Here is a 23,286-nt window from a genome sequence, read left to right as displayed (position 1 = left end):
TGGAAGAGACACACTTCATTCCCTTCCTTTGCAGTGTTCTCCAATCAATTTTTTGCCATGAAAAGGCAGAGCTTGCTCTCCGTACCTGTAGCATGTACATGGATATGCTTCCCTTGCTTTGAGCTGGAGCTCAGACAGCTCCATGTGTCAACTGTTACTGCTGCAAAGAATTCCCAGCTGCCTACAGTAACTGTGGGCTCCCTGCAGGGGCATCTTAGCTGTCTTGTATTACAGTACAAAGCCTCCTCCACCTCTTTCTTATCATCCGTGGATGCCCACACGCAGCTGAATGAAGGTGGCCTTTGCCAGGGAAGGAATAGGGGAATAACTGTTATATATGCTGTGCTTGCCTGAATCAGTGATGTGCTTAACAGACTGGGAAATACACTGAAAATTCAGAATGGGTTAATCAGTTTCCTGCAAACTGTTTGGAGCTCACCAGAAAGTCCAGACAATTTGAGGGTGAGGGTTGAGACATTAGACTACCTGTGAGAAGGAAACATTGGACTTCGCAGAGAGAGAGAATAACCAAGCATATCTTTGAAATCAGGAGGCTTGAGCCTGATTTACCTACAACTCCCTGGTGGTGTTAGGAGAGCCTTGGGTATTGCCTGCATCGTCCCCTGTTCCTCTATGTCTTGGATTGCTTTTTATAAACACTCCCTTTGTTTTATTACAGCTGGTTATGCAGTATCTTTATTATGGAGGTGCAGAGTCACTCCTGATTAAAAATAATGAAATTATGGAGGTAAGAGACATTTATTTAATTGCAGTGGGAGTGATGCTGACTGATCTGTGTACCATTCACCCAAGGGCACAGGGCCACTGGGCAAGACCTGAGCACTCCTGTAAGAGCCAGCAGTGCCTCACCTGGAGTGCCCAGGCTCTCTGCAGTCCTGCAGGAGACTGGGAGACTTTGCAAGACCTACTTAGAGGCAAAACTGGTGTTACTGAAATCTGGAACCAATTTCCAGCAACATAGTGTTCCATCCTCCCTAACTCAGCAGCATTAAAAGCATTCAATTTGGTTCCTCACATGGGAGAAGTCTTGGGCATGTGCTGGGCTTTAACCATGGGAGAAATCCACTGGAGAAACAGTTCAGTTCAATTTCAAGCATGTGACTCTCAAATTCTATAAATAAAACCATAATCTGCTCCCTGAGATATGGAGACTTCTTTGCCCCTTTCTCACTGGATGTAAAACATCCAGGTGCTGCTGTGGCCTTTTGCAAAAGCCAAACCAAGCCAGCTGGAGCTGACTGAACTTTCAGTGTAGCCACACAACCACGACCTTATGGATGTTAAGTTATCCCCTTCCAAATACTGTGTGCCATCATTGTCAGCTGTGATCAGCAAAACCACTCCAACTACATAGAATTAAAGGATATTTGAGCAAACTCTTGACAGTCATTCAGGGAGTTTTCAGGTAGCCAAAAAGAATGCAGGTCAGTAAATACTAAAATCGGAGCTACTTAAACAGCTGGTAATCATCAGTGTCTGCCACCATGATCACAGGGTCATAGAGTATCTCAAGTTGGAAGACACCCATTAGGATCATGAAGTCCAACTCCCTGCTCCTTGCAGGACTATGTAAAACTAAACCACATCATTCAGAGTGTCGTGCCTTGAGCTCTGGCAGGCTTGGTGCCATGAGCACTTCTCTGGGGGAGCCTTTTCAGTGATTGACCACCCTTTCAGTGGAGAACTTGTTCCTTATGGCCAATGCTGCACTTACCCTGGTGCAGCTACTTTCCATTTCCTCGTGTCTGGTCACTGTTTTATGGCTGCCTGTATTATTCTGTCCCTATAACACTACTGTCTTGCAGCCAGGATGGAATGGACAGGATGGAACTGCTCAGGACTGAAATTATCCCTCTCTAGTGCAGGGAGTGGATTTTTAAGTAAGCATACCCACATTGACTTCCTGAGCTGTATAGGAAAAGTTCACTAACTCTCTATTCCACTCAGAGTTTGGAAAGACCTCCTGAATTTCTAACCTTTTCTGAAATAGGGAATAGACTAAGCAGTGCAGTGGCTTTATAGAGATGTGTGTTATCACCTAGGCTGTTAAAAAGCTTGTGCTGCATTTCCGCTGGCAGCTTGCTCTACTTTTGTGACATCTCAAAACTTCTGTGACTCCAGAATGTATGACTGATTGATTGATCTCTTGATAACAGATCTGGCCATGGTTCCTCACAGTTTAAAGTAATTACAAACCAGCACATGACTGCTTGAGCCACAGAGGCATCTGGAATAGGATTTGGCTTTATCTTCCAAAACTGCATTTAGTAACTTGCCTTATTACAAATATGATAACAAGAAGCACCAGAAATACTCTACAGAAATCTTTGCAGCAATTCATAATTGGGGCCAGCTGGCTGCTATCACATCAGCACTGCAGATTTCCAGCACTTGGATTTATTTATGGGATTAAAGTAGAGCTTGAGCAGACTGCATAGGAGAAGTCAGAATAATGTCATGAAGTTTCAGGGTTTTGTTTGTTCCCCAGTGCAGCATGAGAGCCCCTTTGGGACGCACAGGTTAGCTTTCTCGTATCAGCCGCAGATAATAGGGGCTGCGTAAAGGCCTGAATACCTGCAGAAGTGCTGTTTAAACACCTGAACAGCTTGGCCTAAGGTCTGGCTGGATTACAGCAAGGTGTCAAGCAATGAAGAACCCCAACCTGCTTTCTAAGGCAGAGCAGAGAGCCAGAGACAATGACCTACCATGGAAAGACAGAAAACAAAATGACTTTTCCCTGCTGTAAAAGGACAGAATAAGGGCAAAAGAGGCAATCTTAGCACTGCTGAAATCAGTTGGAGAACTCAAAGTTCAAGCCATTTTCACCCCACAGGCATGCAGAGATGCCAAGACAGTGCCAGGGTAGGCAGTATAGCCATAGTGGGGGAGGCAGGGCCAAAAAGGGAGGTCAGTGCTGGTGTCAGGAGAGCTATGGTAGAGCAGTGACAGACACATGACACTCACCTGAATGCTAGCTAGGCATTGCCTCACAAAGCTGGTTCCCACCCTTGTGCACTCATTCCTTGGAGTAACAGCCAAGGACCCAGACAGTGTTTCAGTGGGTATCTGGATGTCCCCTTACAGCTGCTCACAAGCTAGGACAAGGAGCATATGTAGATCTGATTCTATTCCCCTGAGCCTGCTGAGGTGGCAGATTCGAGGTTTATTGTCTCTCTAGATTAAGACTGCCCAGGATGGTCATGACCATTTGGTTTGAATTCCTCTATACTCTTGATCCTGACCTTTTAGGTGACCTCCCCACAGCCAGTCCAGGTGCTCTATTTCAATAAGGTCTTGGGGAACAGTTGAGCCAGAACTTTGGGTTTTGGGGTTGTATTTACAGGTCCCTTATTGCAGAGTCATGTTTGCAAAGTGACAAAATATTCTTCAAGCCGCTGTTTCCTTTTCTCCTTGTCCCATTCCAAAGTCAGCATGTGGACCTGAGCAGTCTTTGGTGTGCTCTCTGTGTACAGATTCCCACAGTGTGATTTAGAAGGGACTGCAGAGGGTTAAAACAACCAGGCAATCTTCTCATTTGACTTTTTGTCAGTACTTTTCATGCTAACTGAAGAAAGGGCAGAGAAAAAAAATATAATGAAACAGTAAAGAAGCAAGCTCTGATTCTGTATCGCTCAGCAGTTTTTGACTATTTTTTCCATGCCTTTTGTTTTTTTTTTAGCTTCTCTCTGCTGCTAAATTTTTCCAGCTTGAAGCTTTACAACGACACTGTGAGATCATTTGTGCAAAAAGCATTAATACAGAAAACTGCGTGGATATTTATAATCATGCCAAGGTAAAAATAACTGCATATACTTGCATGTTGTGTGTCTGCCGTCATCCTCGTAGGTCAGTTTTATGATAAGTAGTGAGATATATATATATATATATAAAAATACATTTATATCTCATACACTTAGTGCGTTTGTTACATGTTTAAGATTTGTCATTCTTTTTCTGGGACTGACTAGTTCATAGGTACCTGGTATAGTGACAGTCCAAAACTGTGTAGTCTAAGTACAAGCAGGCAGCTTTTCAGCCCCTTCCCTAAGCGGTTCAAACTCAATTTGAGTGTACCACTGTGTGCGAGATCTATCCCTTATTCATGGCAACACAAACTGCTGAGCTGATTCAACAGGAATCACTAAGTGAAGAAGACACCTCTGCTTTCACCTTCCAAGGTGCATTTTCCCATTTCCATTACCTGTTTTTTCCTGTCTGGGGCCCAGTGGGGTGATACACTCAATGCTGGTGACACCTTGTCAATATATAAAAATGCCACGTTGTGGAAGTGCAATGGCTCAGAGCCCTGCAAGGATGGTAATGAGAATTTTATGTCTTGGAGAGTTTCTTATTGGAATCAAATTATATACTTAGCTTGTGAGGTTGTCTCAGTCATTAGACATAAATGCATGGCATTTCTTGTCCTAGAAAACCTATTTTCACGCATTGGTGGAGGTGGTTACCACATTGATTAGTTTCAGTTTTTTCCCTCCTCATGTGTAGTAGTTAGACTTTCACTTGGAAGATGGAAATGACACACAAGTAAGTGCAGCGAAATATTCTTCAAGCATTTCTTAGGAGATTTTTTCTGTAACTTACATGGTCTATACGAAAGATAAACTGATGCATTGTGACTTGGAGGTTTGATTGAACAGAGTAATGCCGCAGATTGCTCCAAACCCCTGCAGATCTGACCTCCATTCCCATCATCAGGTATTTCATACAGAGAATAGTAATGCTAGGTCTTCAGATAACATGCAATCAATGTTTGAAGTAGCACAAAGGTCCACCTATAAAAATAGGCAATGAGGTATATCTGCAGGTCCATTTAATGTAAGAAGGAAAAATTACAATGCAGGAATCATTTGAAAAATATTTGATTTGTCTTCTACATGTGGGAACTTCTCAATTTGTATTACTGTCAGTAAAATTAATAATTTTGCTTTAAAGTCACATGTTTTCTTTGAACTGTGAAATGGGGCTGTTATTTGCATCCTGATGGAAGAAAATTCTTACATGGAGCTTTAGACCTGTCTGAGGAACTAGAACATTGTTGATGCTGGGACTTAACAAACCCAGTGGCTAAATCCAGCTCCTAGTTTGCCTATAAGAGCCCCAACCAGCTGCAAGTTATTTGTGCCTGCATCTCCCAATGTGGAAGCAGTGGAAATGGGGAACTTGGGTGGGTTTTGCAGCCTGTCATGTTGGCACTGCTGTAGGTAAGGTGTTGCAGCAATAGCCAAGCTGGCTGTGCATGAATCTTTGACTTCTGGAGTTAGTTGGGTTGGAAGGGACCCCTAGTCTAGTTGGAGCCACCCTGCCATGGTCAAGGACACCTTTCTTGGCCTTGCTGCCTTGCAAGCTCATCTGCTTGCAAAGGACCTCAGGAGATGCTGAGACATGCCTTCGTAGAGGGGGATGTGCGAGCAGGTTGGCCCAGAGACATGTGGAGCACAGCCTTTGTCATCAGGATTGAGGGGAAGATACGGTTTGGTGGATGGTCCCATGCAGGGCCAGGAGTTGGACTCGGTGATCCTTGTGTGTCCCTTCCAACTCAGTGTGTTCTGTGATTCTGTAAGGTGGATTTGGTCATATTTACAAATAAAAGCTGACTGGAGAGTACTGATATCATTAATATCCCTACAGGCTTTCCATTTTTAAAATTGCAATCATAGAGTTGTAGAATACCAGCTTGGAAGGGACTTCAAGGATCACCTGTTCCAACCTTTCTTCGCAAAAATACAGTCTAGACAAGATGGCCCAGCACCCTGTTCAGCTGAACCTTAAAGTGTCCAATGTTGGGAAATCCACCTCTGCCCTGGGGAGATTTTTTCGATGACTGATTGTTTCCATTTCTCCTCCAAAGAGTCCTCAAAGCATGAAATTTTGCATGAGAGCTTTCTGCAGTCATATGTCCCATCCTTGCTACAGATGGCATTCTTGAAACGTGGTCTGTAATGTTTTCCCAAACCTGCAGTTCTAGAGTGTAACTTCTAGCCTGAAATCATGGGTCTGGTAAACTCTGTGGTAAAACTCCCATCAATTTCCAAGGGAGCAAAGCTTCAGTCTGTGGAAGTTTGTTTCCCAACAGCCAGGGTCTTTTAACGTGGAATTATTATAAGAGTCATCAGCATAAAATACTGTTTGATTAACTCCTTTCCCTCCATGCATTCATATCTGTAAGTGTTACTGTGCCTCTCTAAAAGGCTTAGCTTGTGTATTTGTTTGTGTGCAGCTCTTATGCACTGTGTTTGCTGCCTGGGTTTTATCAGAATGGTTATCTCTCTCTAATTTCACTTCCCATAGTTCCTCGGCGTCACAGAACTATCTGCCTATTGCGAAGGCTACTTTCTGAAAAATATGATGGTCCTCATTGAAAATGAAGCTTTCAAACAATTGTTGTATGACAAGAACGGAGAAACATCTGGTCAGAATGTACTAGAGGACTTACAGAGGACGTTGGCCACAAGGATTCAGTCAATTCATTTGTCTTCTTCAAAGGGCTCCATTGTGTAAAGCTGAGGAAGATGGTAACCCTCTAATAACAGACCCTGCAAGTTAAGTCTGCTGTTGCAGTTGCTCAAACCTGTTGCAGTTGCTTAAATGACTACAAAAAAAGAAAATGTAAAAAATTCTACGTCGCATCCAAATAGCTCTGTTTTGGCCAAAGGTGCTGCTGTGCTGGGGCTGTGTCCCCATCTGGATGAGAGAACACAGAAAACAAAGTTCCTCCCTGGTTTTGAGCAAGCTGGGTACCAGAGTATCCGGTGAATTGCCGTTGTACTCAAATTCTGAACACGAGCCTGTTCGTGGAGCTTGATGCCAACAAAAGCCAGAACTCACATCCATGAACAGCAGAAGTCCCTGCCTGAAGGGTAGTGCTGGGGAACACCTGAATTGACCAATTAATCATTAAAGTCAGATTTGTTCCAGTGTTACAGTTAAGAACTATATCTATCCCGGAGTCCATTATCTTGTGCATTTAAGAAATGTAAGAACTGTTACTGCTGTCCAGCTAAGATCAGCTGTATTAGAGAGTGGGTAAGACTGTTATAGTTGAGGAAATATACTGGCAGATTTTTAGGGGTGGGAACTTTTTAAACTGTTCATAAAAAATAATGGGGTGGCCTTGTAGTTTAAAAACTGTTTCTTAAGCTTAAAATTTCATTTTCAACAGAGCTGTGTTTGAGAATCTATGTAACGCGTTTTGGTTTTTTAAATGGTAAAATGTACATTGTGTAAACACACATATGATCAAGTTCTGCTTGTATTCTTTCCTAGAGTGGTATAATCTTGCCTGAGAGGCTGTGGTTACACCAAAGAGGCACATTACCCAGACTGTCTCTAATACAGTAGTTGGGGGGGCAGGAGAACTGCATGCTACTCGTGATTTGGGGTTGAAATCAATGACAAACTCAACCAACATGCGTTTGCATGGTAACTGTACCTGTGAGATGTTATGTTTGTGCTTTGTTTCGCCAAGACAAATGCAATGTTACTTCTTGTCAAACTTCAGTTGTGAAATTAGCTTATTTTTTTATCTGGTGCGATTGGCTGCGATATGATGCCCCTGGAGCTCCTTCTGGAAATGCTGATTTCTGTTTGTTGCAGTGAAGAGATAGTAACAGATCTTTACTTTAGTGATGTGTGGATATTTTGCTACTGGCCAGCGATTGTGTCTGAGTTAGACTTTTTTAAATTATAATTAAATATGTACTATAGAATGATTTCTCACTGTATCCTGAGAATGTATAGGTTATCTACAAATGCAGGGCTTGGGTGGGGTGGGGTGGGGGGTTGTGATTTAAATGTCAAAGCTTTGTTTATTTTGCAGCATATTGTTAGCAAGACAAAATCTTCTATGTGCCACAACATTCCTGATGCCCTGTTTCTGAAAACCACAGTAAGAAGTAGGCAAAGATGTTGCCTTCTCCATGGCAAAGTGACATTAATATATTTATTTTCTAGTGTGCCATTCAGAAAATTTAGAAATTTGCATGTTAACCTCTTTTTCTTTGGTTGAAGCCTCTACATCAGGTGCCCTTCCATGTTGATAGCTTTTGATGTGCTCAGTTTTGGCTTTAGCTATCAACACAGTAGGAAGCTGTTTCATGACTCTGAGGTGTAAATCCTCCTTTATGCTTGGTTTTCTAAAGCCTCTACAGTTTCTGCAACAAATGACAAAATGTCTAAACTGCCGCTAATGTCTCAGAGACACAGCATGTCAGTCGATTAGACCTTGTTTTCTGCATAGTAGCTGTTCACACAAGATGTTGTCTGGAGCATTTAAGTAATGGCTACTTCTGTGTGAATGTTGTGCTCATAGAGAAGCAAGACCATAGTTACTACAACAGAAACACACCAGGATGCTTGTTGCTTGGCGTGCCTTCTCATCCATGGAAACCCATCCTTCTATGACAAAAGTAACTAGCTGAGAGCAGACCTCACCCTGCAGCCTCATGGTTTAAAATAGCTAAGTTTTTTAAAATAATAATCATTATATTAAATAGGAAGGAAACAGTGGTAATTCCATGCTAGTCCTTCTTCTGAGTTGAGAATATCTGTGATAAAGTTCCACTAGGGTTTTTTCAGCAATAAAGGGCTTAATAGGGCCTTTGGTGGCTGTATGTGGAGTGGTGGCCATGTTTGGGCACCCTGAGCTGTTAGAGGAAGGGATTGGAGCTAAGGATTTATACAGGAATAACTTTTGCCCTTGGAAACTCTGATAATCCCAGCATCACAGATGTATAGATGAAGGAAACCTTAAAAAAAATGAGTCATAACTTTCAATTCTTTTCTGACCAGTGGTCCCCAGGGCTTTTGCCAGCAGAACAGCCAGCCTGTGTAAATCTGGCATTCATTTCTCCTGGAAGCAGCCAGCAAACCTTTGTGGATCCACAAACCAGAGTTTGGAAATGGTGATTTTAGTCTGCCTCTCCTGATATGAGGCTGGGTGAGGTCCAGCTGAACTATGCCAGACAATGTGCAGCATGCAGGCTCTTCAAAAATCCAGTCACAGGCATCCATGATCTTCACCACCCTCATAATCAGGTTTTCCTAAGAGACTTCAGCATTTCTTTACTGCAAGTCAAGTCACTTTTCCTTCAAGTCCTGATTGACAGGAAAAACAGATGATCCTACAAGATCTTTATGAATGAAAGGAATTACCCTACTTGCATCACTAGTATAGTCTCTCTGAGTTCCTTTGTTTAGTGTTTTCTAGGTCTCTGATTTTTGCTGTCATTCCCCTCATGGCTTCTCATTTCCCCCAAAATTCCATATTTCAGCAGGAGTTTTATACATTAACAAGTAAAGCAGAGAAACTGTTTGCTGTGGTTCGTGTAAAGCATATCAGAAAATATATCCCCAGATATTTTCTACAAGAACATCCCATGGCTGACTTTGATCTAGTGTGCCTTGTAATTCCTGAGGGATTCACTGCTGCCTTTCCAGGAGTTCCACCTTTATTTGTGCATTTGTTTACTACACCTTTCAAAGTGTAACACTTTCAACTTCTCTTTATTAAATTTGTTCTGCTCTAATCAGAGCAATTTCCCCACTTCATCAAGATCAATTGCAATTCTGATCCTGTCTTCTAGCCTGTTTCATAATCTCCAACCTTTATTATATGTGGCTTCATGCATGGATTCTTCATTCCATTTATCTGGGGCTTGGGGGAAGGGCTCTTGTCAGTTTAATCTGAAAAGCAATGTGCATTTCAGTGGGTGCCTGTGAATACCATCCCTATCAGATAAGGCTCTTTCCAACTGAGCATTTTATTAGTATTTTTCTGAGACATGGTGTTACCATCTTGGAAATAAAAAGCTTTCTGTTCCTTTGGTCTTTGTATGAGTTGCAATAATTTACACATTTTGAGGCCAAATATTGCCTCCAGTCTTGGTGAAATGGAAAAAAACCCACAACATCTATAGAAAAACTTAGGATTTTCTTTTTTAATCATAATGCTCTAGCCTGTAATGAGTGAAGGTGCCTTCTCATCTGTCATTTTTATACTAATCCACTGCTGTAGTATTTGAGGACTTACAGACATCCTGTCCCTGCCTTGTGGCAGATCTTTCCTTATGTCCCTGCATGGTCCTCCCTTAGTTTCCAGAATTTCCTCCCGTTCCCACTTCGGTTCACGTGCTGCCAGTTTCCACACTTCCCAGTTTTTTTCCTCTACAGCCGTGCTAGATTCCTTCCCAAGCCCAGAAATGGTATCTGTGTTGCCCTGAATAGTCGATTTTCCAATAATTGGCTCAAGAGCTGGGAAGAGAAAAGGATGGGGAATGTAGGAGGGCAAAGGTTTTGGACATCACAGGGGAAGGCTGGTATTCTTTTCACTACAAATTTCAGCACTGTCCACTTGTTTCTCAGATTTTCCCCTGATCTATTCCTTAGGCCTGGTGTCCTCTAAACACAGCTGGTGGCCAGATGCTCTCTGTTCTGGAAAAGGGCCAGCTCTCTAATGGCTAAGACTATTTTTTCCCCAGCTAAAATTTTTGCCTGCTTGGTTTCAGCTCCGGAGTGGATTTGTGCAAATGTCTGTTAAACACAGAGGAAACATCTTTAAAAAGGTGTGAAGGTTTAGTAGCCAGGCTCCTACTGGCACTAATGAGAGCTGCTTGCTGAATCCTCCACATGCTGCTTTGGACACTGAGCCTTTTGCCACTGAATATCCACTGGCTTCATACCAAGCACTGCACAAAGCCTGGATGGGCTGTAGTGTGTGGTATGCTTGGGGCTTTTGGAAATTGTGGGTTTGTTTCAAAGCATAGCACCACGTGCTGCTCTGTAAAGGTTAAAAGAAAAAGGGAAATGGTCAGTTTGCTCTGAAATGAACTGCTCTGAGGTGGTGCAGTGATAAAAATGAAAGGGCATCTCTTCTTGAGCTGTACCTGTCTAAAACCAGAGCAGGGTTCTGTTATGGCATGGAATGCAGCTAGGTCTGTGGGGACTCAGGCCTGCAGGACCCTGTTCAAGTGGGGATTTTGTGTTCCAGAAAAATACATTGGTAACACATTCACATACTCAAGATGAGGATTAGGCCCTCCTAGAGAAAGCATTCCTAGTGCTTCTGTCTATGGGTTAAATCCTGGGAGAAGCTGGGAACCTACAGAACTAGTTGAAGTCAGTTGCACATATTCAGGGTCCCTCAGGAACTGGCTCTGTCTTAAAAATACTGCTGAAAGATGACAGCCTGAAGCCTGCATTCAAGCATTCACTAAAGTTGCCTCTGAAGCCACTGAATTCTTTTTTGTTTCTTGTGAATGAGGGTTACCTAAAGCCAAAGATTTTAAGTTAGTTTGTTTGACAAAGTGTCTTTCATGTGAGGTTCTGCAAGTGCTTTACAGAAACGAGAGGCCTGATGTTGCTTTCATCCTCTGGCACAGAGATGTTGAAATTTATAAGAATTTCAACAGCTGCTTAGGATTTGTCCTAAAACTTAATAAACTAGTGTGCAGGAAGTTAGCCTTGAAATAGCCCTCAGATAATATCTGAAACCCCATAGATGAGAACATCGCTAATTTTAGCTGTCAACCTATAAGCAGACAGACCTGCAGCACTTCCATACATTTATAGCAAAATTATTATGTTATTTTTTAACTTGTTCTTTATTTTTAGGCAAGGCCTGTTATCTTCAGTGGGTAAAAACAGAGGCTGCCCACTCTGACCAGATTATCACATTTCAGTACAATTGCACCTGACCTGCTATTTGTAAGTGGCCTTCAAGTGGAAAAAACAGCAAAGCCAAGTCTTCAGCTGTGGCTCAATGCTCTATGACTTCAGTGAGTCCACTGCTGAAAATATTATGTATGTGGTTCCCAAAGCAGAAGGAAAATCTGGTAACCTTCAGAAAGACTAATGGGAATTTGTCAGTTGCCTTCAGTGAGCCTTTCAGCTGGGGAAGAAAGCTCAGTGTGGGTAGGAAGAGAGCCTCCAGATTCCTTTGGTTGCCATTAAGCTGTCATTCTTTCAGCTCTGTCCAAAGGTTCTTGCATAGAACAGCCATGAATGGCCTAGTGTGTGTTTATCTTGGATGCATGCACAGGACTTAAAATGTGGTATCTCACCTCCTCAGAATCAAGAGTCTCATTAGACGATGGGTTTTGTGCTTTGCTTGGACTGCTTGTCACTAAAACACTCAGGAGACATGGCAGCAACTTACAAGAGAGGTTGTGTTGGCTGGATAGGCTAAATTCTACAACACCTTGTGCGTTGCTTGTTTAGTTGGCTAAATCCATCCACCTGATTGTACCAGAACAGCAACTTTGTTGTTTCTTTTCCTTTGGAGAGGCATTTTTTACCTTTCTTTGGGCTGACAGTTTTGTTCTTTTGTCCTGTAGAGGTGGTGACACTGTGTGAATGAGCATGCTTAGCTGAGGCACAGGTTTCTGTCCGTGTTAGATGGCACACTAATGAAGAGGTTTTAGTAAGGGAAGAGGATTGGGTACAAGAATTTGAAGGTATAACCCCAGATCTTTGCCTCTGGTTCCAGAGGTATAGTGTTCACTGTTGCCTAATTCATTTGTTCTCCAACTCAGAGTTTCCATGAAATCAAAGGGAAGGGGAGAGCAGGAAGGGGAGAAGCAGCCCCATCTCTCACCCTTGCTTGGTATTCCCAACCAGCCCAGTTGGCTTCAGTCTCTTCAGTGCTCACTCAGAGGGTTTGCTTGGTCCCATGCTCAGATATGGCCGTGGAGTTGAAGCAATTGGTGGCACTTTCTTGTCCTTACAAATATCTCTGCTGCTGCAAGAGCAAATTTGCCTGCACCCCTTTGTGTGTGGTTAACTTTGATCTTTCCACTTCCCATCATCTCTGCTGCTGTGTTTTCATTAAAACTTCCATTACTTGGCTTTGCCCAGCTCAGTGAGAGGCAATCTTGTTTCTTACTGCCTTTCTAAAGCAAACAAAGACAGGGAGAAACCTCATTGATACACCCAATCAAAAATCATTTATGGTTTACAATAAGCCCCATTAGGAAATGGAGATGCTCAGAAACAAAATAGAGACTGCCACTTTAGGAAAACCCAGTGTGTTGGGAGGTCAAAACCTTATTCTGGCAGGGATGGATTAACATGTTTCAAAACATCTGGACTTGCTCAAGCTACAGGTTCAAGAGAGTCCACCCTTTCACCTTCCCAGCAGTGGATAAATTGAATATCCTGTAGCTTACTGCGTGAGAGGCTTTCAGATGAGCCTTTCCAAAGTCAGGTTCTCTCTGTTCTGCATAGCTTTTGAAGAGCTCACAGCACATCTGCAGGCTGGGATTTGCCCCTCAGCACAGTCGAAAGCCCCCTGTGCCCCAGTGCTGGTTGTGCCATACTGGATCAGAAAGCAGGAAGGAGCACAGGAAGCCTCTGGAGCCTCATCCAAGTGAAAGCTGATTTCCCAGCATCCAAGCAGTCCCTTGGTCAAATACCCTGCTTAACCCAGTCAGTTCAATACCTTAGGAACTGATTTTTGCCTTGCAATTATTAAGCCAATGACTAATTGTGCCATTTGTGGATGCAGTAAAATGTGCAGTCTTACTTCAGTTGTGAGTTTGTTTATCCACTGAAGAATCCAAGGACTATAGGGAAGTATCTCAGAGCTTTTTGACCTCATGTTCCTGGCTAAATTCCAATTAGTACTAGAAAAACTTGACCTATTTAAGTCCCACCAGTGCATTTTGACCAGTAGGTTGCTTCCTGTCCCTGTTTCTCTGGAGCCTTGCAGCTGTTGTGCAGCTGTATGTGCTGTGCCAGTGGGGAACAGAGGTGCCTGAGCATTATGCAGACACCAGATAAATAAATCCTGCTCTCTGCAAGGCAGGACATTCCTCCTACTGATCTCTTTGGCATTATGGGGAAGATTGAATAATGCATCTCTGCTGTTTACAGTCCCAAGTTAGGATCTGTGCTCTTTTCCCCCACTCTCTCTTGGCTCTGCCATCTACCAGAGAGGGATCTGGATCCTGCAGTTTTTGAAGAGAAGCAAAGAAAAACCCACAGGAAATACCACATTGTGTCAACCTGCCCTCCCCACCCCCAGTAACAGGTGGGCTGCTAGAGCATCCTCAAGTCCCACTCCTCTGAAAGCTTCTTGTAAATGCTAGTTGTACATTAGTTATCCTCAGAGCAGGCTTTTCATTAGGTTAAAGTCTGGAAAGCGTCTTAAGTCATTCACAGCAGAACAGCAGAAGTGAGATTGTGAAATAATTTAATTCTAATCATCCATGCTGAGAATTTTCTGTTTCTTTGTGGGTTTTGGTGGTGTGTTGGTTGGCTGTTCTGGGGGGGGGGCTTGGGTTTGTTTTTTTTTTTTTCTCGTTTTGTTTTTGTTTGGTTTAGTTATTTTTTCATTGGGAAGAAAAGATTGAGCATGTGCAATGCTTTGGATTTTGTGTCTATGGTTATCATTGTGTGTATGTTCAAGAGAGAGATGGACAGTAAATAGATCTACAGGATATGTTATGAGGCGTGAAATCATGTTTGTAATGAGATTTCTTGTTAATGGCAGTCAGCCTTCCTTGACGCTAAGCATTAATGCAATATCCATTAGTGCAGCTAAACCTCCCTCTGCTCCACTTTCCCAAATGGGTTTCACTTTGTACCTAGTTTAGCATTTATAAATATTTGATATAGGGTTCAAGGAGCAATTTACATGTTAAAAATACATAAATGTTCTATGAAAAAATAACAAGATTCTACTATAACATCATTCACAAACCAAAACATGAAAGCGTGATGAAATTAGCGCCGTTAAAATGGCTGGAAGCCTTTGCATTGATTTCTCTAGTCTGTGGATTAGGTCTGTTTTCCATCTCTCTCTCAGACTGTGTCACCTTTGAAGTCTTTGCAGGCCAAATGCATATCTGTAATTAGAAAGCAGTCTCGATCTTTAGGAGAATGGTCCCTTTCCAAAGGGCTGGGTTTGTGTCTTTATCGCTGAATGCAACCGCTAAATTAGGAAATCCCAGTGTGAGCATCCTGAAAAGACAGAAGAGCTAGCACTGTCTGTGGGACAGCTCTTGGCTTCCTTTCTCCCTCTTCACATCCACTCCCACCTGTCCCTGAGATGTCTTGGAACTGAAAGCTAGGAGAGAAAAGTGAAATCTAGAGGAAAGGATGTGTTAAAAATAAGATGGTTCCTACAACAATGCAGAACCATTGTGCTGATCTTGATTTTTTGCTGGTTTTAGGCAGACTCCTAATTTGTGTAATACAAACCCAGAGATGGTTATGATTGTTTTGCATTTGTTATGGTTGTTATGAATCTGGGTTTGGGTTTTTTTTTCTAGCAGAGTGGTTTTGTTTGCTGCCATCTTTTGTTGGGGTTTTATGTGAAGGTTTCATTTCACTTTTTATTGAGGAGGAAATGAAAGATCACATAACCCAACAGCAAGCATCAACAAACACAGAGATCCTGTCCTCCATCCCACAGATGTGGCTTAAATACTGGTTTGTGGCTTCACAGGCATGTTTGAGGTCATCTGTAATTAACAACACAGGTGAAACTTTATTCCCCTTTGCTTACCTGTTTATGGTGGATAAAAACAAAGTAACTGAGTCAGAGTACGGACAATGGGATGGCAGATGTTTTTCAGTGGAGAAAGATTATAGCTAAGAAATACAAATGTTTCTGGAACCAAATATTTTTTCTCAAAAAGACAGAGAGACATCTGTAGCTCATTCAAAGATGTCAGTCTCTTTAGAGTGTTTGATGCTTTTGAAAATTGCCTGTTTTGTGCTGTTAATGATCCAGCACAAGCCCTTCCACTGCAGACAGCAACTGAGGGCACTCAGAACCTAGGTAGGAGAGAATGTATGAAAAATAGAGGAGCTCAGCCATAATTTGAGGCGGCAGCTTAGTTGCTTTTGTCCACTGTGTCCACAACTTGAATATTATTTTAACAGGGGTGTTTGTATTTAATTTCTTTTAAATCCTTTTTTTAATTGCTGCAGCACTCTCACAGCATCTTCTCCAAGTGCACCTTAGGTCATCTTAAACCCTGTTCTGTCTGATGCTGATCCTTTTAAAATCTCCAAAGAGATTACAATTCACTTGTCATTGCTAGATGTCATTTTGTTATGGCTGTATAAAGGCACTGCAGCATGTGAAACCGGCAAGCTGATTTTTGTTATTGCATTGCTCTGAAAAAGAAAAAAAACCTAATGAGATCTTTGTTTCTAGTGTGAAATACTCACCTTAGCTTGAGAGGACACATGCAAAGCCTCTGCTCTCTGCTCTGAATGCCTGGGTATAATCAGGTTACAAAATGGAGGAAAATGGTATTACAGAAAGATTCTTGAGGAACATAACTCCTGTGGAGCAGAACGTGCACTTGCTAAAGTCTGCTCTCTCGCTCTGTCTCTCTCTCTCCTGAAGTCAGTGGGAATTTTTAATAGGAGTGACTGCAAGGCTGTATGGTTTTTTAATGCACTAGCAGAAGTAATTTCCCATCCAAGTCATCTGCACAGTTGTGGTTGGTACACCATAAAGGCTGAAGGCCAAATCCCGCTGTCGTTGCACACAGCCCCTCTGCTTCAGCCGGGATCATAAACATGTACTTATGTTACTTGAGGTTTTTGCTGAGGAGAAATGGGAGAGGGCAGGCCTTCCTTCTGCTCCTTGATCACAGGCTTTGCATTCCCAATGACTTTTATTAGAAGCATCATATATTTACATGCTGCAGAATGAAGCCTGCGTGGGATGGGAAAGATTTTGATGAATCTAGACCTGCCTAAGAAAACAACCATTCTAATTTTAGACAAGTTGCATTCCATATCCATCTGTTTAGTGCATCAGATGTTTGCTGTTTAGTAAATTGCATTTGGACTTTTTTTTTTTTTTTTATTTCTTTGAGGGCATTGCCTGTCATCAGCCAGTGTAAAAGAGCACCAAGGACTTCCAGACATACCCATAGGGCCAAACTGTGCCAGCTTCACACACTACAGTCCCATCAAAAGCAAGGAAAGCTGGACTGGGCACATGAATTGCAACACCCCGACATCCAGTTACATGCCCTGCCTCATTTCATAGAGATTGATGACAACAAAAAACCAAAACACATGGTTCCACTTCATCTGAGTTTAAAATGTATTGAAATCAAGGAAATTATATTAGACATGGCTGTAGTCTATCAAATCCAGTCCTGTGCATAGGCAGAACTCCAAGGGAAAGTAACAGGAGTTTCCATTATGGAGTTTGCAGAAGGAAGCCTACGTAATGAACTATGACAAAAATGTCAACTTTGTGTAAACTCTCCTGGTGGGTCTGTATAAAGGCTTTTTAAGAAATCTTCATTGGAACACACCAGAGAATAATAAACTTGCACCTTGATAGAATAGCTTTATTTGTATATACTCTATGTAAATTTTAAACCAGAGGATATGTGTCATTCCTTGTACGTATCTGACTAGAATGGTGGCAGTGCTGTGCACTGCTGTTAGGAGATCCAGCTTCTCCAGTCCTGGATTTCCAGCTGTAAAGGCTGCAGGAGACTGCTTAGGACCAGTTAAAACATTGGATGGATAGATGCTCACCACCCACTACTTAGAAATGCAGGAGCAGGATTTGGAACAGATGTTGGCTATGGAGAAGATTTCTTGCCTCTACTCCTGGCTAAAGGACAAGTGCCTCCTTTGCTGTCATCTCCAACAGAAGTGATTTATGGTCAGAGTGTGGGAACCTTCAGAGCCCTGTTTGGTCTTTCAAAGGGGTCTGAGCTTCAAGTGTCACATGGGAAGGCCCCTGAAGAAGCAGTGTACATACATCTACCTACCTGTCTGTCTGTTACCTAATATCTCACTGTTTCTGTATTGAATGGTCTCAGTAACCTGTAAACAAGTGATTGCTCCTGTTGTGCTACTGCTTTGAAATTCTTTGCATGCACTCTGGCATATAATTCTTTAAGAAAAGAAATTATACATATTATATATATATATTGTAGCTTGCAAAATATTCATGTTGAAGAGCCATGTTTTGTGCAAATTGTACATTTATGTTGTGAGCAATATCGCAATACAAACTTTTATTAGTTGTTGAGAGTAGATTTATCACATTATTTTTGAGCGTATGTACGTATCCCAAGCTTTTAAGCTCAGGCATTAGATCAGCTACTGAAGGAGACTTTTTCTGTGCAGTAGAAATAGCACAGGCTTTCAGTAAATAGGCAGGTGTGCAAGTCCCATTCTGTTTAATGCAAGTTGCAAGGCTGATTCTTCATGCAGTTTGTCAGGTCAATACTTCTCTCTTGTCAGTGCTGGAATTTGTGTTTGGTATGAGGACACTGTTGAGCTCATCTAGAACAGAACTCAAACCCCAATGTTGCAAAACAAAGTGCTTGACTCCTACTGCCCTCTGTCTCCGCAGGTGGTCCAATATAAACACAAGGAGGACTTAAGGAACTGCCAGTTCCCTGCCAGATAGCCAATGTGACATTTTCAAATGTTCATGCTACATAGTTTTCAATGTAGGGGCTAGATAAAAGTGTAATACCAGTACGGCTTTAGAAAAGCTACAGTGTTTGGAGCTTGACCTTGAAACTTTTACCTGATTCCAGAACATCATTGGTGGCTTTGTTTGCTCAATGTTTACCTCTGAGAAATGTATGCTATTGATTTAAATGTTTAATATATTGACTGCCTTTTTTTTGTATATTTGTTATCATAAAGGTTTGGTTTAAATGGTAACAATTGTGGTCTATTTTCAGACTTGAAATACTTACGGTTCTGTATTTGGAAGGCAAAGTTATTAATGAATATAGCAATTTGGTATTTTATTCCTGTTTTATACAGCTGCCCCCATAGGTTATTATCAGATAGCAATGAATATTGCTGAACAGCAGGTGGAACTCCTTTGAGTGTGTTTATGAGCCATCTCTGTTCAATAAAAATTCCATTGTTTTCTAGCCTAGGAAATGGCTGCTGTGAGTGTTTTTGTTGTTTCTTCTCCCCTTCAGGTGTTTCTTGATGTATTTCAGACAGCAGCAGGACTGGGCTTTTCCCAAGAACCATCTCCCAGAAACCACACATGTTCAGGATTTTACATCTGGAAGTCCTGGTGCTGTTTTCCCACACACACTTCTACCAGCATGCTTGCTGTGCATGTGAAGAAGTGATACAAAGTTGGTTCCCAAAAACCTTTCTCTGGTGCATAAAATGTGCACATAAGACCTGGGAATGGAGCTCCATGGTGCTTAAAATTAAGCATCTGCAAGTGCATCTTAGCCAGAGAGTTTGGATGCAGGAAGATCCGAAAGGCTGGAAGATTGCTTCATTATCCAGCATTACTGCATGTGCATACAAATAAGTTGGAAATGGGCATTTCAAAGAGAAGTCAGGTATAAACAGAGGGACTTGATTAACTTTGGCATGAGTGTGAAAATCAGGTTTTAAAAATACTTTTGGTTTAGCATTTTTGTTTTACTTTTTACTCTTTAAATGTATTTCCAGTGTATTCTGTCTTGTATGTTTTAGTGGATTTGGAGTCAAGTTGTTTCTTCGTAATTAGAATCTTTCTCCAGATTATTAAGGAACAGGTTGGTTCAGGAGGCAAAAGAGGGTAACATCCTTTTATGTCCTGTACATGAGTTGTGGGAGTGAGACACCACTCACACAGGCTGGGTGACTGCCCAGACCTGTGGTGGCTCTCACAGGTTCCTTTAGGTTTTGCAAACTCGGCTGTCCAGGAGCAGAGTTTGAAAAGTAGCTCATAGGGAACACTGCAGTTGTCCAAATTCTGTAGGAGATGTAGGCCCCCTTGCCTGCCTTCCCAGTATCTGGAAGAAAACAAAGCAAGTTTCACATATAGCCAACTGGAATGATTTGTCTCCCTTCCCAACCACTGATAGCGAAACAATTTAAAACTGTTCTTTCTGGGCATTTCAGGTAACTCTTCACTGAGCAAAATAGTGAAGTTCAGCCAGAAATGTTCACACCATTCTTCTGGGTTCTCTGTAAGCTTATCCATGTTTTTTCTGCATTCTGTTCCCGTTTGTGTTCTTGAGGTTTTCTGCAGAGACTGAAGGCTGTGGCACACGTTCACTGCACTAATTAAGCTTTAGGACAGTCTTGCCCATGCTGTTTCCACAGGGCAGGAATAGACAGTGATGTCTAAACCCTCCCTGCTACAAAGTAGAGCTCACCTAGAGGGGCCCAGGTTTTGTCCCGAGGCTAAAGCACTGCCACAAGTGCTTGATGTAGATCTGTTGATGGAATCAGCAGCAGAAGCATGTGTATAACATAAAAAAGGCCATTGTGTGTCTCAGTTTGACTATGTAGAAACAACATTTAAACCACTCAGAAATATTTTTCCCTAAATCTGCATAATGGCTTATACAGACATATTTCTAGGTGTGTAGTGGTATCAGCTAAATTTTTCTATGTTGACAGAGCCCTATATTTTAATGAACATTTCTTCAGTGGCTTTTATTTTGTCCAGTGAGTCTTTCAAGGAAAACATTCTAGAATAAGCGTGTGGGCTGGCTGTCTCTAAGCTTTGCTATGAAGATGTAAAGCTGCAAAGGAGAGGATGTCTGAGAACCCGTGCACACATCCTTGCAGGCTGGGAGGCCACCATTCCCAGCACATACCCTACCACCTGGCTACCTTCCTAGAGCTTATCAGCCCCCCTGCTCTACTAGCCAGTGGCTTGTGTGAGAAGTTGTAGTGACCTCCTGTAATAACGAGTTTTTGAAGCATCCAGTACTGAGCAACACACTTAGACATGGAGGAGACAAAGATGTGACACCACTGAGACAAACACTGGCCCTGATGTCCCCCATTGCTCCCGTGGTGGTGGAGAGGTGCAAGTCCTCGGGTGTTCTAAGGTGTCCAGCTGACAGCAATCATTTCAGGGATGATGGGATTCTCATTCCCAAACTCTCTAGCACACATTTTGGGGAAGCAGCTGCTCCATAAGCTTTCATCTCTGATAATGCAGTTACTGTGTCCCAATGAGGTTTTAATGTCTTTCACATGTATCTGGTTCACATTGAGATCACACTTATTAGATGTAGCTAAAAGATAAGTGATAGAGCTCATTTATTCTATAAAGTTAAACAGAGAGTACCAAAAGCAATAAGTGAGGTCTGGGAGAATATGCCTTAACACAAGGATGTTTTATCTTTCAAAGTGAGGAGGTTTGTGTTCTCCCAGAGAACTCCTTAAGGAGATCCTGGATGAAAGAAAACCAAAGCAGCCTTGTTTTAACTACGTGAAAACTTAACTTTCTGCCTAGCTATCAGTTCAAGAGTTCTTCCCTCCAGGCTATGCAGCAGTGTGCAAACAGGGTATGTCATTTCCCTTGACGAGATGCTGCCCTACTGAGAGCTGATAGTTCTTTGGTTTCCTCCCACTATTCGTGCTCTGTGTTTCACAGAAACACACTGGGAATGTAAATGGGAAATCAGAAGGTAACCTTGAGGACTTAGATGGCTGCCATTGGTGTTCAAAGTCACTCTTAAGTACTCCTTTCTTTCTTTCCTAAGTTAGAGGATTTCTTTATTATGTGACTGCTTGTAGCTGTTTAGCATCCCTGGGACTGCAACATCGGTATTTTGCAGATCATTTGAGAAAACAGGGAAAAAATCTGAGTGAGATGCCAGTGTATTTTTCCACTTTCCCCTTTTTTCATCTGAAGAGGTCAGCTTAACCACAACTGTACAGCTACAGCATAACTTCTGAAACATGTAAAATCCCCTTTGTTTTCTTGCCTGCAGCCTGTATGATTTGCACAGTGAATGTTTTCCTGGCCTTGTACCTTCCAGCTGTCATACTAGAGATGTTTACAGTGTCTCTGAGAGTTTCATGACTCAAGGTATATCAAGGTCCCTGCAGAACCTTAGACACTGGAGCTCTCTAAGTTTTCCAGTAGTTATTGGAGAGCCTGCTGGAACCAGCTGTTTCAACATCACTCCTTCTTTAACCAGCTCTCCTCTCTTCCATCTGACTTAATGTGAAGAATACTCTGGGTGCTCTCTGGGCACCTTGACATGTCCCCTAAAAAAGAAGCTGAACCTTACCTTTGAACGAGCCATTGACTTTTCCCTCTGATTCCCCTTTTGTTCACCTGGTAAATCCACTCCAGAACAGAAGTTTGCTTTGCTTAGCTGGATAACCTAATCCAGCTGAACCCTTCTGAATGTTGTGACAACACCTGGAACAAGACGATACAGGCACACACTTCCTGCTGATGAGAACTATCCAGCACTTGCATCCTTGGGTGAAAAGCAGTTGGTCAGGATGGGTCAAATACAGGTCCAGACACAGGGATGATGTTTTAGTGCTTTTCACTTCAGCCAGGCAGAAATTTCTGACACCAGAACCAGTGACTAAACTGAAACAATGAAAATTGCTGTTGTCAAGTCTTGCCTTCCTTTATGGATGTTCACTGGGATAAAAAGAATCTCAGCTCTCCTCATTAGAGGTTAAGAAATGGGTCTAAGAGATTCAGGCATTGCTGTGTCTGACTTCTGATTGGGGCCAGGGGAGTGGAGCTGAATCCTTTTGGAAAATGGTTTTTAGGAAAGGCCCAAGGCCAGTCCAGAACGGGCTGTGTCTGGAAAATGTCTGATGACAATTCTTTTATTTCCACAGGATCTGAGCCTGGTCCTCACACCCTTCCTGGGACAGCCATTTGAGTCCTTGTCTGCTGCTGCACATACTTTTCTTCATGGCCATTTCCTCCACCTAGCAGAGATTCAGAGACTGTCAGCTGTACAGCCTCATTCCCAATTAGGAGAGCTCTTTGGGCTCATCCCAAAATTCCTCCAGTGGTGTCAGAATTCCGTCCAAATGAAGAAATTAACATCTGCTTTATTTTCTAATCTTCCCAATTCTGCAGCTGAGCCATCTTTGGACACTGAACACCAAGAAGACCATTTTTTATTGTGTTCTGTCCCACAAGCCATGCTGGGTGATTCCTTGGTGTGGGTGTGCTGGGCTGCACTGGATCTTGGCTCCATCTGCAGGGAGCTTTCTGCCTGGGGCACCACTCTTTCAGCTACATCTCCGTGATTGTCAAGGCACCGTGGAACACTAATATATTTAACAGAATGGTCTTTCTTTTGGGAAAAAAAAAACAAACAGCTGCACATCCCCAGCAAGTGTGTGACAGAGAGAGGTAGTGGAATCACCCAGCATTTATGGACTGGGCCTCAGAAGAAAAATCATTACTACTAAGTGCAGCTCTCTAAGCTATAATATCCATCATGCACAATTGCTACCTATTTCCCTTCCTTCCTCCTTTTCCAGCTGTATTTTCTTAGGTACTTCTGC

General features: G+C 42.4%; 1 protein-coding gene across 2 annotated transcripts in view; it reads left to right on the top strand.

The window, feature by feature from the left end:
* Nucleotides 1–7,745, top strand: part of ABTB3 (ankyrin repeat and BTB domain containing 3) — a 165,327-nt gene extending 157,582 nt beyond the window's left edge. For both annotated transcript variants that reach the window (XM_069002937.1, XM_069002935.1), the window contains 3 exons: nucleotides 680–748; nucleotides 3,701–3,814; nucleotides 6,328–7,745. In XM_069002937.1, the coding sequence (XP_068859038.1) occupies nucleotides 680–748; nucleotides 3,701–3,814; nucleotides 6,328–6,537 (393 nt within the window). In that variant the 3' untranslated portion in view covers nucleotides 6,538–7,745. The remainder of the gene's footprint in view (nucleotides 1–679; nucleotides 749–3,700; nucleotides 3,815–6,327) is intronic.
* Nucleotides 7,746–23,286: the final 15,541 nt, after the last annotated feature.

Source organism: Aphelocoma coerulescens, chromosome 1A, assembly GCF_041296385.1.
Source record: "Aphelocoma coerulescens isolate FSJ_1873_10779 chromosome 1A, UR_Acoe_1.0, whole genome shotgun sequence".
Taxonomy (NCBI): Eukaryota; Metazoa; Chordata; class Aves; order Passeriformes; family Corvidae; genus Aphelocoma; species Aphelocoma coerulescens.
This window is presented reverse-complemented; position numbering and strand designations above follow the sequence as displayed.